Here is a 16,023-nt window from a genome sequence, read left to right on the forward strand (position 1 = left end):
GATAGTAAAATTTAGCATGATACTGCAGTGCTAAGCATCCATTCATATGGGTTGGTAGTAGTGCAATAGAGACCTGCACCATTATCACACAAGGCTGTATATAAATACTATAAATGCATACCAAGTAGACAAAGCAGCCCCCGCCCACTTTCCTAGTCATCACAACTGCCCCTCCATTTCTCCAACAATTACAGTGACACCCTTCCCCTACTTTCCCAGTGAGTGGCTGAATACAAATCCATGTACGGTATTTAGTACTGGGTAGAAATACCAGATAGATATGAAGGAACAAAACCTATATGCTAGGTCCAGAATTTTTCATAACCATGGCAATAGAATTTGGTTCAGATCGGTATTATAAGTAAAAATGCCAAGTCAAATTCCTGATGTTAACTCTATTGAGATGCTTAGGCATTACCCTAAGAAGGCTAAGCTCGCAATGCACCCTCCTCAACATTGTACAAATCTGATTTGCAGCTCCTGGAAATGTTTGATAGAAGTGCAGGTTATTAAATACAAAGGTTAACTTGCTTATTTTCTCCCTATATGGTGACTTTTTACTCAATTTGTTCAATGAACAGTACAAATGTTTGGCATGAAAGCATAAGTAACTTTTAGACACATTTTTGATTAATAAATACCATAAATATATAATACACAAATTTTGACTGCAGGCGTTATAGAACATAGAAAATTGTTTCTGGTGTTGTATGAAAGCAGAGCTTCTCCTCTTACATATGACACTAAAGTTGCAGCTTTACCAGTATTATTTCCAGAAATACTTGCTGGTTGAAAACACAGTCCAGATTGGGACATTTCAATGCATGTACATATAAATTTCCCAATCTCGACTGTGTTTTTAACTAGTGTTATAGTGGTATCTCAGGAAATAGTACAGGTGTAATATGGGAAAGATGGGAATCTATTCTTTCATGTGACACCAGAAGCAGTGTTCTACGTTTTATAATTCCTGAAATATAACTGTATGAAGTCACCCCCACCCTCAATTTACAAATAGTGTCAGTTGGTTACACTTGACTTTATCCTGCAAAGCTGATCTATCAGCCGCTCTTGAAAAACGTTGAAACCAGCTTAATTTAGAGTAGTATTTAGCATTCATGAACTCTCTGAATCAAAGAATCCAACAATTCCATAAATTATTCACTAGTAATGTGTAATGATATGATATAACATATAATAAATTGTACAATTTACTTCTAGCTGAGTCTCCGAAATCTGGTGAAAGAAGTGGTTACAGCAGTCCTGGATCACCTAGTACACCAACAAACCGTTCCCGCACACCCTCATCGAATATGCCGCCTAACCGGGAACCCAAGAAGGTCGCTGTTGTGCGTACTCCTCCCAAATCCCCTGCTTCTGTCAAGAGTCGCCTTCATCCGCTTCCCAGCCCGGTTGCAGTTCCGGATCTGAAAAATGTCAGATCTAAGATTGGCTCAATTGACAACATTCGGCACCAGCCAGGAGGTGGCAAGGTATCTGGGCGTTATCAGATGCTGATCAAAGAAGTGTTTTAGATAGAAGTTAGTTGGGAGGAGATATGGAAGGGCATGAAGGTGGAGTTAGAATAGGAAAGGGAAAGGAGGAGAGAATTCTTTAAAGGGTATGGGGGGTAAGTATCAATAATTGTCACTGACTCCATGTCTCTCCACCTCTCCTGGTGCCACATTCTAATTGCATCACATTACCATATACCTCCACACTTCATTGCATTCATCCATTTACCTGCTTGGTTGCATTTGCTGCCCCATTTTTTCTTTTTTACCACCCGCACCAACCTCGTTCCTCCCATAGGTGCAGATCGTACACAAGAAAGTGGATCTGACTAATGTCCAGTCTAAGTGTGGATCCAAGGACAACTTGAAGCATGTCCCTGGGGGAGGAGCAGTGAGTGAAATCCTCTGTGTGCAGAGACACTAAACACCCAATAACCAATACACCCAGATACAAGCACCTATATGCTCACCTTGCGTCTTTGCACTGCTTGCATGTTGACCTTTAATTTACTCATTGAAGCTGCTTGCTCCACATGGCACAGGCTATGTTCACACTAATCTCCTCTGTTAAAATACCAGAAACTAGCACTAGCAAGAATTTCTTGGTGTCTTCTACTATTGTCCTATGAACAGGGCCTTAATAACATTTTACTACAAGGAGATTCAACTCTACAATATTAATATTATTACTAAAAATAAACTGTACTTACCTTTTACTAACTGGAAAGTATAATTTATATACATTTTTATTAGAGATGAGCGAACACTAAAATGTTCGAGGTTCGAAATTCGATTCGAACAGCCGCTCACTGTTCGAGTGTTCGAATGGGTTTCGAACCCCATTATAGTCTATGGGGAACATAAACTCGTTAAGGGGGAAACCCAAATTCGTGTCTGGAGGGTCACCAAGTCCACTATGACACCCCAGGAAATGATACCAACACCCTGGAATGACACTGGGACAGCAGGGGAAGCATGTCTGGGGGCATAAAAGTCACTTTATTTCATGGAAATCCCTGTCAGTTTGCGATTTTCGCAAGCTAACTTTTCCCCATAGAAATGCATTGGCCAGTGCTGATTGGCCAGAGTACGGAACTCGACCAATCAGCGCTGGCTCTGCTGGAGGAGGCGGAGTCTAAGATAACTCCACACCAGTCTCCATTCAGGTCCGACCTTAGACTCCGCCTCCTCCGGCAGAGCCAGCGCTGATTGGCCGAAGGCTGGCCAATGCATTCCTATGCGAATGCAGACTTAGCAGTGCTGAGTCAGTTTTGCTCAACTACACATCTGATGCACACTCGGCACTGCTACATCAGATGTAGCAATCTGATGTAGCAGAGCCGAGGGTGCACTAGAACCCCTGTGCAAACTCAGTTCACGCTAATAGAATGCATTGGCCAGCGCTGATTGGCCAATGCATTCTATTAGCCCGATGAAGTAGAGCTGAATGTGTGTGCTAAGCACACACATTCAGCACTGCTTCATCAAGCCAATACAATGCATTAGCCAGTGCTGATTGGCCAGAGTACGGAATTCGGCCAATCAGCGCTGGCTCTGCTGGAGGAGGCGGAGTCTAAGATCGCTCCACACCAGTCTCCATTCAGGTCCGACCTTAGACTCCGCCTCCTCCGGCAGAGCCAGCGCTGATTGGCCGAAGGCTGGCCAATGCATTCCTATGCGAATGCAGACTTAGCAGTGCTGAGTCAGTTTTGCTCAACTACACATCTGATGCACACTCGGCACTGCTACATCAGATGTAGCAATCTGATGTAGCAGAGCCGAGGGTGCACTAGAACCCCTGTGCAAACTCAGTTCACGCTAATAGAATGCATTGGCCAGCGCTGATTGGCCAATGCATTCTATTAGCCCGATGAAGTAGAGCTGAATGTGTGTGCTAAGCACACACATTCAGCACTGCTTCATCAAGCCAATACAATGCATTAGCCAGTGCTGATTGGCCAGAGTACGGAATTCGGCCAATCAGCGCTGGCTCTGCTGGAGGAGGCGGAGTCTAAGATAGCTCCACACCAGTCTCCATTCAGGTCCGACCTTAGACTCCGCCTCCTCCGGCAGAGCCAGCGCTGATTGGCCGAAGGCTGGCCAATGCATTCCTATGCGAATGCAGACTTAGCAGTGCTGAGTCAGTTTTGCTCAACTACACATCTGATGCACACTCGGCACTGCTACATCAGATGTAGCAATCTGATGTAGCAGAGCCGAGGGTGCACTAGAACCCCTGTGCAAACTCAGTTCACGCTAATAGAATGCATTGGCCAGCGCTGATTGGCCAATGCATTCTATTAGCCCGATGAAGTAGAGCTGAATGTGTGTGCTAAGCACACACATTCAGCACCGCTTCATCAAGCCAATACAATGCATTAGCCAGTGCTGATTGGCCAGAGTACGGAATTCGGCCAATCAGCGCTGGCTCTGCTGGAGGAGGCGGAGTCTAAGGTCGGACCTGAATGGAGACTGGTGTGGAGCGATCTTAGACTCCGCCTCCTCCAGCAGAGCCAGCGCTGATTGGCCGAATTCCGTACTCTGGCCAATCAGCACTGGCTAATGCATTGTATTGGCTTGATGAAGCAGTGCTGAATGTGTGTGCTTAGCACACACATTCAGCTCTACTTCATCGGGCTAATAGAATGCATTGGCCAGCGCTGATTGGCCGAATTCCGTACTCTGGCCAATCAGCACTGGCTAATGCATTGTATTGGCTTGATGAAGCAGTGCTGAATGTGTGTGCTTAGCACACACATTCAGCTCTACTTCATCGGGCTAATAGAATGCATTGGCCAGCGCTGATTGGCCGAATTCCGTACTCTGGCCAATCAGCACTGGCTAATGCATTGTATTGGCTTGATGAAGCAGTGCTGAATGTGTGTGCTTAGCACACACATTCAGCTCTACTTCATCGGGCTAATAGAATGCATTGGCCAATCAGCGCTGGCCAATGCATTCTATTAGCGTGAACTGAGTTTGCACAGGGGTTCTAGTGCACCCTCGGCTCTGCTACATCAGATTGCTACATCTGATGTAGCAGTGCCGAGTGTGCATCAGATGTGTAGTTGAGCAAAACTGACTCAGCACTGCTAAGTCTCTGCATTCGCATAGGAATGCATTGGCCAGCCTTCGGCCAATCAGCGCTGGCTCTGCCGAAGGAGGCGGAGTCTAAGGTCGGACCTGAATGGAGACTGGTGTGGAGCGATCTTAGACTCCGCCTCCTCCAGCAGAGCCAGCGCTGATTGGTCGAGTTCCGTACTCTGGCCAATCAGCGCTGGCCAATGCATTCTATTAGCCCGATGAAGTAGAGCTGAATGTGTGTGCTTAGCACACACATTCAGCTCTACTTCATCAGGCTAATAGAATACATTGGCCAATCAGCGCTGGCCAATGCATTCTATTAGCTTGATGAAGCAGAGTGTGCACAAGGGTTCAAGCGCACCCTCGGCTCTGATGTAGCAGAGCTGAGGGTGCACAAGGGTTCAAGTGCACCCTCGGCTCTCCTACATCAGAGCCGAGGGTGCGCTTGAACCCTTGTGCAGCCTCGGCTCTGCTACATCAGAGCCGAGGGTGCGCTTGAACCCTTGTGCACACTCTGCTTCATCAAGCTAATAGAATGCATTGGCCAGCGCTGATTGGCCAGAGTACGGAATTCGGCCAATCAGCGCTGGCCAATGCATCCCTATGGGAAAAAGTTTATCTCACAAAAATCACAATTACACACCCGATAGAGCCCCAAAAAGTTATTTTTAATAACATTCCCCCCTAAATAAAGGTTATCCCTAGCTATCCCTGCCTGTACAGCTATCCCTGTCTCATAGTCACAAAGTTCACATTCTCATATGACCCGGATTTGAAATCCACTATTCGTCTAAAATGGAGGTCACCTGATTTCGGCAGCCAATGACTTTTTCCAATTTTTTTCAATGCCCCCGGTGTCGTAGTTCCTGTCCCACCTCCCCTGCGCTGTTATTGGTGCAAAAAAGGCGCCAGGGAAGGTGGGAGGGGAATCGAATTTTGGCGCACTTTACCACGTGGTGTTCGATTCGATTCGAACATGGCGAACACCCTGATATCCGATCGAACATGTGTTCGATAGAACACTGTTCGCTCATCTCTAATTTTTATTATTATAGATTTGTCTTTCCTTACTTTTGAGTTGATTTTCCAAGGTGAGTGGGGTAAGATGAAGTTTTTTTCTCCCCCAAAACTCACCTTGAGATATGTTGAGTCAAGATCAAAGGTAAAGAAGAACAGTAAAGATCTATGTTATAAAGTTGTATTAATATCATGCATTTATTGTATCATATTATTGTACTGAATTGCTTAAATTCCAATATAATTCCATTATAAAAAATAATGTATTGTTATTAATATATTACGTAGTGTGCAATATCATTGTAACATATGAAAAGAAACAACTGCAAACTATATATGTTAAAATATAAATATATAAAATATTACATTCTGAAATATATAATAGAAATTAATTAGAATTTTGTAGATGAGATACTTAGAACCTAGCAAAAAATTATTATACCACACAAATTTATTCAGTGTACATAGTAACATCTTAAAGAAAAGAATAATGATTTTATTATGGTAATATTTTACTTTAAGATGCCTTTTTTTTTAAAGAGAAATTTGCAATTCTTAATTTACATGTAAACTATACAATATTTGGCCATGAATATTGTTCACATAATATTTAACAGTAAAATAATATATAACAACATATAATTTATAGTTATTAATACTAAACATCATAGAAAATAATAATGATAAATGTTAAACTAATAATCTGAATTTTCCGTCAGGTTATAGCAGTTTGACGTACTCGCCCCCGCACTGGTCTTACACAACGCTGCTGCTTTCTGCAAATCAATTTTCTCATCATTTGCAAAGTTTGAATTTATTTCAGTTCTGCATACATAAATACACACTATATATTTTATTTTATTTCCTTCAGACAACTTTAACTTTGTAAAAGCCTTCTGTCTACTTTTACCAACTACATTAATGTAATAAAGGGATTTTCCAGGCTAAATAATTGATGGCCTATCCTTAGGATAGGTCATCAAATAAAGATGGGCAGGGGTCTGACACGTGAGCCCCCAACGATCAGCTGTTTTAAAAGGCTGCAGTATTCAGGTTATACTTATTCAGTTTAGCTTCTTCAGTATTTACCAAGCACAGTGGCGTATATATATGGGGACAGTGGCTGTGTTTGGTATCGTAGTTCAGCCAATCCAATTATAGCAGAGTAGGCTACGATCAAGCCATGTGACCAATGAATGTGATGTCAGATGGCCTGTGAAGCTTCAAACAGCTGATCTCCTGAGGTTCTGGGTGTCAATGGACAAAAGCATAGGTCATCAACTAAAAGGGTTTGGAAAACTCCTTTAGGCTAAGGCGCCATGCGACATCCCGGGGAACCGCCGGTGTTTCTGTATAATTGTCATGCTGCGATTTCCAAAACCATGGCGTATACGCACGGCAGTTTTTACCACAAAGTGGGCATGAAATTTGCCTGAATCCCATCCACTTTGCCTGTACGGTAAAACGCCACAATTTTTTCCTGCTGAGTTTCCGCTGTGGGCAAATCACGGCCTTTCCGGCCCGTGGGGCCCCAGCCTTAAAGGGAGTCTGTCCCCATAACCCAGCATATTAACCTAGCCCTGCAGATAAATAGGCTAGGGTCACCGGAATCTAACATGGGCCTAATCTAATCGGTGCCTCTGTTGCCAAGATATTGCAATCTTTCAACATCTAAATGATCTCTTTGGAGCAATGGAGGCCCAGATTCACAAGGGAACACAGTTTGATTTATGTGTCCCTAACCTATCTATCTGCAGGACTGGGATGATATAGCGGGTGTAATGACAGACTCCCTTTAAAGCTGCAAAGGGGCAATAAACGGTGGATTGAGGGTGTAAATACACTGAACACTAGGTTCATTCTGTGTTACTGCCACTATAGCTTAGCTGAAACTATAGATGTTATAATGGCTTCCGAATTGGTTTTTGTCCAGCTTTTCCAGACTCCTGAGTAGCTGTATAATGTCACAGATTTGACATGAAAGACTCTAGTAAAGCTGGGTGCTGTTGTAATGGTGACTGTACTGGACGTCACTCAGTTTTCCCCAAAATAGATGCAGCTAAAATTAAACAAATAGAAAAAAATGAAAACCGTATATTGTCAAAGTAATTCTATGAGAATCTTATCTTTATCAGTGGCTTGACTAATTCTTACCACTGTGACAGTAGACTAACATTCTGCCGTCTTTGAACATCCGACTAGAGATGCTTGTAAACTATCTTTAGTCTACAGAAATCACGAGGCAGCCATTTTGAAAGAGAGAGACATAGTTATATCATAGGTCATGTTCTGTTTGTCTCTCTCTCAAAATGGTTTCCTCCAGCCCCTTTTGCGCTTTTTAACCATTTCAATGTGCCACTGATTTCTCACCTCCCGCTAGTAGTCTGGGTGCGGCCAATTCTTACATATTCTCTTCCCTACAGGTGCAGATAACACACAAGCCAGTTGATCTCAAACATGTGACCTCCAAGTGTGGATCCATGTCTAACATCCACCACAGGCCAGGTAAGTCCTCCTGTAATAGAGCTTAAGGAGATAAGGTATCGGGATAGTTTGTGATACCTGTATGATAGCTCAAGCACACCGCTTCTTAGCAGTGGCTGAGGCCTCATTCACATCTGTGTCGGTAATCCATTCGGGGGAGTTCGCATGGGGACCTGCAAATGGACTCCAGAAACGCATTTGCAAGCAGTGTGCTGTGAATGCACACAGATCCCCATAGACTATAATGGGGTCCGTGTGCTTGCCTCGAGATCTCCGCAAGGGAACATGTGGAGAGAAAAGTACTTCACAATCTACTTTCCTATCCGCATGACACATGCGGAGATCTTGCGGCAAGCACACGGACCCCATTATAGTCTATGGGGTCTGTGTGCATTCACTGCACACCGCTTGCCAATGCGTTCAGTATTCTATTCAGGGGGTCCCCATGCAGATTACCAAACGCTGATGTGAACTAAGGGTGAAGTTCAGTCTGTCTGTGCCTCCCTCATACTTTACCCTGCAGCTTTGTATGTTTAGATTGGCTACCATGTATAAGCACAAGCTCAGAAAGATGTTAGTACATATTAAGATGATTTCATTTACAGCAAGTGTATTTATCTGCTATATATAATAATAATAATCTGCAGTAGTGGGATTTTGCTTTGGGGTTGCAGATATAATGACTCTGGGAAACCTGTGTGACAATTTTCGGGGGGATTACAGTTCTCCCATGTGGTACTACCTAATATATGACCCTCACCCTTCTTGTATAACAGGTGGAGGAAACGTAGAAGTGAAATCTGAGAAACTGGACTTTAAAGAAAGGGGTTCGTCTAAGATTGGCTCACTGGACAATGTCACCCACACACCTGGTGGAGGAAACAAGAAGGTATAGCGTGTCACCTGCAAACTGCTCAGCAAGAAACCTGGCTAGTAAAAGAATGTCCATGACCACCTCTATGACTACAGGCCCTCTAAGTCATCTGCTGTGGAAGTCCCAGAGTTAAACATGTCCGACCAGTATGGCTGCTATTGGGCTCATCCACCTTATTTCATTGTTTTGAGTGTATGGACACAAATTCAGTATTTTATGCAGTCTTGAAGCCCAGACCAGGAGTGGATTTAGAGGAAGAGTACCATCTTTCCTTTATAGTCTCTCACCTTTTATAATCCATTCTTCAGGATGTGTGTCCTTACTCTTACTTTTCTACAGTGCACAGCTTAGAGGGAACACTGTCCACGACAAACCTTACACATACAGAGTTACATCCAATGTGAACCTGATACCTTAGCAGACCACAGTCCTGATGTGTCAGTGCTGCAGGTATAGCTTCACATTGTATACTTTCCTCTTCCCTAGTCACCTATAGAACTATAAATGTACTCTGTCACTGAATTACACCGATTCTGAGGATAGTTATGGACACTTCTTGCTACTTCCCAGGTTTCTCACTCTTATGACTAACCCATCTTCAGGTGCTGATGCTTCCTACAAGCGTTTACTTCTAGATTTGTGGAGTAGGCTCTGCCATTGTAAGTATAGGCCTAGAGCTCTGCTCCACACTCCTCTATCACTCTGCTTTCCCTATAGATCCAGACTTTGGGGCTGCACCACCTATTCTTAATATTGATTTGCCAGATGTGCACCGTGCACTTGATCTTGCAGAACTTATTTTCCCGGGTCTCTGCTTCACTTGCTCACTTTTTACACTATTCTGAGCTTTTTGGTTTCCACACTCTACAAGACAGTTCTGTCTTTCTGCTGCCTTGACTTATCACCTCTGCGGCACTTCTCTTGGATCTCTCAATTGTCACCTTTACTGACTTGTTGCCTTTCTCTCTCATAAACATCTTTCCATCCTGCAAACTGCTGAAGTGTATTGGACTGCAGAACTGTTAATAGCTATAACAGGGGTCAACAATCTCTATCGCTGTTGTGAAACTGCCACTACCAGCCTGCTCCAGTTACTTATATAGGAGCTCCAAACAGCCAAACCTTGCAATACTAATATAAATATAATATATAGTAGAATATAAAGTTCATGTGCTCAGTTATCCATTGCAGAGCATTCTCATCAACCCAAATAGGCAAATAAGTATCTGCCATTGCCATTGGACGTGGACTATTGTCCCATCACATAAGATTCAGCAGATAAGTGCGGATCGGTCAGCAGGTTTGTAGCCTGACTCTGAGACAGCAACTTAATATGGGTCATTTCCAGTTTATGATCATTTTGGGGATTTGCTTCTTTATGTTTACTGCCTCATAGATGGCAAATCTTACACAGATGGTAGTGACATGGAGCCTCCATTAAGGGGAGAATTTGGATGTTGAGAATTTGGATCTCTGACCTCCTATAAATACATAATATGAAATTAGTCAGCATAGAGTGTTGAACCTGATAACAATAAGGGATTAAAAGACCAGCAATTTTAGGGCTAGTTAACACGGAGTAAAATGGCCCGGATTTTGACGCGGGAAGCCATGTCAGAATCCGGACCAAAATGTGCTTCTGACAGTCGCAACTTTCCGCTTCGGATTAGGCCCAAATGAATGGGCCTATTCAGGAGGGAAGTGTCGCGAGGCGGACGTACATTGCTGAATCAACCGCGAAATCCGCCTGAAGAAAGGGCAGCTCGCTTCTTTTTTCCGCAAGCGGGAACAAACCGCCCGTGGAAAAAGGAAATGATCGGCGTTTTTTTGAGCCGGATTTTGATGCAGATTCCAGAATCCTGACCATTTTACTCTGTGTGAACTAGCCCTATAATCAACCACTCCAAAGTGCTCTGAATTCCCGCCTGCATTCACTATATTGAGACATAGCTTTATATAGAGAACAGGAGACCCTTAGCTGATCTACAGCTCCAGATCTGGCCTGTGTACTACCCTAGGTGCATTCATCTAGGCATTACGTGCGAGTGGCAGGGCTGTATCTGGTCCATCCACCATGTGTGTTTACTGCGCTGTTTATTCACATCCCTGGAGATTTGGAGTCTGGGATTATAAACAGGATGTGGATTAGTGACAGGGAAGGCGATCACTGATGCATACAACATTCCATCATATCTGCAAGGTCCCTATGGCTGCTGGTTTCTACTTAACCCTCTGCTTTCACTGCACTTTTCATGGCATACTAGTCCTTCCTCCTCTATTCATGTATGTGTAACCAGACCTCACCTCATCCTTCCCCAAATCATCTTATCACCTTCAGAGAGAGAAAGGGAACAATGAAAAGTCAGGGGAAAGTAATTCCCCTACAAACAGGCTCTACCTGGGCCTTCCACCACCCCCACTGCCAGAAGAACTAGAGGTGCCCGACTTACTGTGTGAAGAGCTGAAAAGCGGTAAGTACTGTGTAGCAGAGTGTGGTTTACCCAAAACCGTACAAAAATAGCTCGCACAATACATGCCTGAAATATAGGACATCGATGACATTGAAGTGAAACATTGGTGGACTTCACACTCTGTGTGAATAAATCTCTTATATGTAAGATGTCCAAGGTTTGAAGGTTGGATGAATTTAAAATAAAATCATTGAACATTATATTAAAACTGCACCACCTTGTGGAATTACCAAGTAATTACAACTTTTATTAAAGAGGACTTTTCACTACGTCCACTTTTACAGGAGCTGCTTCACCTATTCTGCCACAGTTGGAAATTTTCTTTTAATCCTTACCATTCTCATGCAGTGAGTGCTGTTGGTTTTGATGCCTGATATGCCAATTAGGCTCTCTACTGTCAAGTGGGCGGTGCTAGGGAGAAGCAAGCAAGGGGCCGTGATTCTGAGCCAACACCAGGCCACTAAGACAGTGTCAAACCTCAGAATCATGTCCCCTTGCCTACTCCTCTCTGAGGGCATCCACATGACAGTAAAGAGCCTAAATAGCATATCAGGAACCAAAACGAACAGCACTTATTTCTTAGGAATGTTGGGAACTGGAGGGTAAAAATCAGCTGCATCAGAATCACGTAGGTATGGTTTGGAGGCCAGGAAAGCTAGCCATCAGCCAAACGCTATCTAGTGTGTAAAATACAAAGCACAATTCCCCATTCTGATTTATTTTCCGCTTCCCAGTACATTATGAAATACTTTAGTCCTGCAAAAAAAATAAGTAGTCATGAAGACAGAAAAGTAAAAAACCTCTTGGAATTCAAGCAGGAAAAAACTAACACAAAAATGAAAATTGGCCTAGACCTGAAGGGTTTACTCTTATGTATGAACAGAACAGACATCAGATTCTTGACCGAGTTCACCAAGTATATCTGGATTTGCAGATAAATATCTTATGTGTAACCAGATTTAGTCTACTGCATTATAGGATACCGGTCAACTCCAACATGGCGGCGGATTCTGAAAGCAGGTTGTAATAGAGCAGGAGGAGTTTAGTAGATTGATCTCCTAGTATGGTAGCTGAAGAATTGGTACGATAATATGGTGTGCATATGACATATCTGTGATGCCAGTTACCATAGTATTCACTACTAACAGATTGTACTAGTGGTATGGTTGTGCAGGTTACCACAAGGCCATCAATAGACAATTCAGTGGAATAAATGAATGGAATACTGTGGCAATAGGCACAGCAGCCAATTTGTCGGCCATACTATGACCAGTGTAACCATACCCTTACCCTTACTTTAGTTAAATTGCTTCATGTTCTATACAAGGTGCAGTGGTTGGTCCTATTCTGAATGCGCCATGTACCACAGCTTTCCATGTTGTATTCAGAGCAGATATCTTTGTTAGGAATGAATAAACCCTGCAGGTTATCTACACGAGTGACAAGGAGTGGGGCTCCCAACCCTTTGAGCTAGAAGAGGCTTCACAGCTACGTTGTAAGAACTTTGGAACCCCTTAGATTTAGGGTTATGTATATTAACCTCTCTTGTTTATTTCCTATACAGATTGAGAGCCATAAACTGACTTTCAGAGAGAATGCCAAAGCCAAGACGGACCATGGAGCAGAGATTGTCTACAAGTCTCCCAACCCTTCTGGAGACACTTCCCCCCGGCGTCTCAGCAATGTCTCCTCCTCCGGCAGCATTAACATGTCTGACTCCCCGCAACTCTCTACACTGGCCGACCAAGTCTCTGCTTCCCTTGCTAAGCAAGGCTTGTGATGAGGTGATCTCTGTACGGGAGCTGGAGGTTTCAGAGACGTATCCAAGATTTCAAATAAAAAGAAAAAAAAAAGGGAAAGTTACATAAAATTGACCACACCCAATTGAATAATTAAACTGCCTCTTGTATACTTATTTATTACACGTCCCATTCTTGGAAGAACATCTCCACCTACCCACTAGTAGCAGAGGGGAGAAAATCGCAGGTGTATTCATTGATGTTATGTATATTTTGCTTTTATTCTAAGACACAATGGGGTGATAAAGGCGAGTGCCATATAGAAGGGCCCATTTACATTGGGTAACTGGAACAGAGCAGAGTCTTAAGCATGGGCGGGGGCACAGCAGCCACCATGTTTTACCAAACAAGAAAGAGGCTCAGAAGGGCATCAGTTTTTTTTTATCCATCACTAGAATTGTAATAGGTGCTTCATCAGAATACTGCATAGAAACATCAGAGGAGGTGCAGGATTAGGAAAACAGACCCCTAACCTTCAGACAGCACCAACCTTACCCATGATGTGTGACTGGCATTGCACCTCAGCCCATTCATAGAATTAAGACTGAGATGCCACACAGCCTGTGGACAAGAAATGCAGTTCCGATTTCATCATGTTTCTTATATGGGGAACTTTGTAGCATGTTTGCAAACAAGACAAATTCTGTCCCTTTGTTTTGTCTATAAAAAGCATTTGCCTTCCTATAATCTTGGCCCTACTGAATTTACAATATAGGGTCAAGTAAAATCTTGTATGAAAAGCTTTTTTTTTATAGTCTGCACTGCCAAATCTGTAGTATGATCTCAAGGTGCCCATTCCCTGTCCCCATGTTTCATGTCTTGATGACGATATATCTCCCCAGCACTAGCATGCATGCTACCGGAACAAGAAGGTGTTTGGCACCACCAGCCGTCAACAGGTTAACCCACTCTTTTATAACCGGTGATCCTTGGGTGTCCTTTATTCAGATATTCAATACATTTCCATTAACCTGAAGTCTGCTTGTTACCTATGACTCGGTGTGTGATTTATAATGGAACTAAAGAATTTGCAGTGGCTGCTATCCTGTTTTTGAGTTGTCTTTTCTTCTATGCTGTCCTTCCTCTGCAGCCCCATCATCCCCCTCCTCTTAATTTCAGTATTGCTTTTCTCCCCTCTGTTAACATCATTGATAATGATCCCCCTCCTCCAGTATACACCCCTTTTTCTCTGCGTTGTGTCTGTGGCTGTCCATATTCTGTGTCGTGTCTGACCAGCTGGTTCACACGGTCTGTTGCTGTATAAGTGGATTTGGAAATAAAGTTATTAATACAACATGGATCGTAGCGGCATCATTTCATATGGGGTATCATGTTCTCCCCCCACAACTGGGGACTTGTGACCACATGCAGAGCCACGTCATTCAGGGTGTATTTCAGCCACATCACCACAAACTATGAAGTTCCATCACTTTGGGGTCCAGAGAACTTGTTGGTTATACTTTTACCTCTTTTAGACGGGAATTTAAAAAAAATAAAATATTTGGGATAAATTAACTTCATTCCACAATTAAGGACAATTATTTTTCCTAACAGAGCAGTTATTTTAAGATGGAGATTCTATCTATCGAACTGCACTTATAAACACACTTGTGGGTTTTTTTGGGGGGGAGGGGGTTGTGTGAGATACCAGCAAAAAATAGAAATCTGGCTTGTTTCCTTAGGCTTACGCAGTGTGGGATAAATAACGTAATAATTTAATAGTTTGCATCATCATAGATGAAACAATACAGATTATGTAAGAAAAATGGGCAAATATACGCAGCATTTTTATGAAACTTTATTTTCTTGTAATTTTTTTTTCCCCTTTAGGGTTCCTAACCACTATGGGGCTCAATCTTTAGTATACTACACTATCATACATATGCATTGCACTGTATTTTGCATGTGAGAAGAGTCTTGCCAAAGGCAGAGCCTAATGGGATGGCTAAGAGGGCAGACCTAGGGACAACCCGCTAGGCCCCTGACTGCAACAGTAACTTATTACCAACTAGAGGTTGACAAACCCCTTACCATTTATATTCAGCACTAAGTAAAACACATTCATCAGTTTATGGAAAAGTGACCAAATTATGTCACTGCCATAAGAAAAATCTCAAGTGTAAAGCAGTCCTAAATCCGTGGATCAGTTTGTGCAGAGGGTGGTTTCTTCTCATCTTAGACATTTATGGCATATCCATAGCTGGTCATGTTCCCGATAGATAGATATATAGGAGATAGATAGAAGATATATAGAGAATATAAAATACTGATAACAGTGGCTGCTTTCCCTCATTAGAATTAGTGGAAACTTGTCAGCGTCTTGTGACAGTCTGAGCAATCCCTGCTGTAGGTTTATTTAGGTCCTGTAATTTGTACAGTGCCAGCAGTCACCACACTACACAGATTGTCATGAATCACTTACATTATCAACCCAACAGGGCTCGGAATGTAATAATCCTATTACATACATATCCCTCTGTGACATACATGTGAATAAGGTGGTTTCTACAGCAGATTCATGGATTTCTGCAAGACTTGCTCAGATTAGTGGGTCACAAAAGTTTCTGCAACAAATCTGTTGGGTGCGATCATAATGTATAGGTCCTTTAATACGAGCAAATGATTGGGTGAAAAGCACTACAGATGTATGTGAATTAGTGATTGTTGTAAATCCCCCTAACATGTGAGAGGTAGGAAAGGCTCCCTGTGTCACGCTCAGGCTCTGCGCTAGGACTCCATATACATTTATCGTTGAGCATTTCTTTAACGGTGAAGCTGCC

The 16,023-nt window shown here is 42.9% G+C and overlaps 1 protein-coding gene across 11 annotated transcripts in view; it reads left to right on the plus strand.

The window, feature by feature from the left end:
- LOC142208529 (microtubule-associated protein tau-like) overlaps positions 1-14,537 on the plus strand; it is a 77,261-nt gene extending 62,724 nt beyond the window's left edge. For 9 of the 11 annotated variants that reach the window (XM_075277103.1, XM_075277106.1, XM_075277105.1 and 6 more), the window contains 5 exons: positions 1,222-1,493; positions 1,813-1,905; positions 8,039-8,120; positions 8,876-8,988; positions 13,009-14,537. In XM_075277103.1, the coding sequence (XP_075133204.1) occupies positions 1,222-1,493; positions 1,813-1,905; positions 8,039-8,120; positions 8,876-8,988; positions 13,009-13,224 (776 nt within the window). In that variant the 3' untranslated portion in view covers positions 13,225-14,537. Of the gene's footprint in view, positions 1-1,221; positions 1,494-1,812; positions 1,906-8,038; positions 8,121-8,875; positions 8,989-11,311; positions 11,445-13,008 lie in introns of all 11 variants that reach the window. The other 2 variants (XM_075277107.1, XM_075277108.1) reach the window with 2 other exon arrangements.
- Positions 14,538-16,023: the final 1,486 nt, after the last annotated feature.

The sequence above is a fragment of the Leptodactylus fuscus genome, chromosome 6 (assembly GCF_031893055.1).
Source record: "Leptodactylus fuscus isolate aLepFus1 chromosome 6, aLepFus1.hap2, whole genome shotgun sequence".
Lineage (NCBI taxonomy): Eukaryota > Metazoa > Chordata > Amphibia > Anura > Leptodactylidae > Leptodactylus > Leptodactylus fuscus.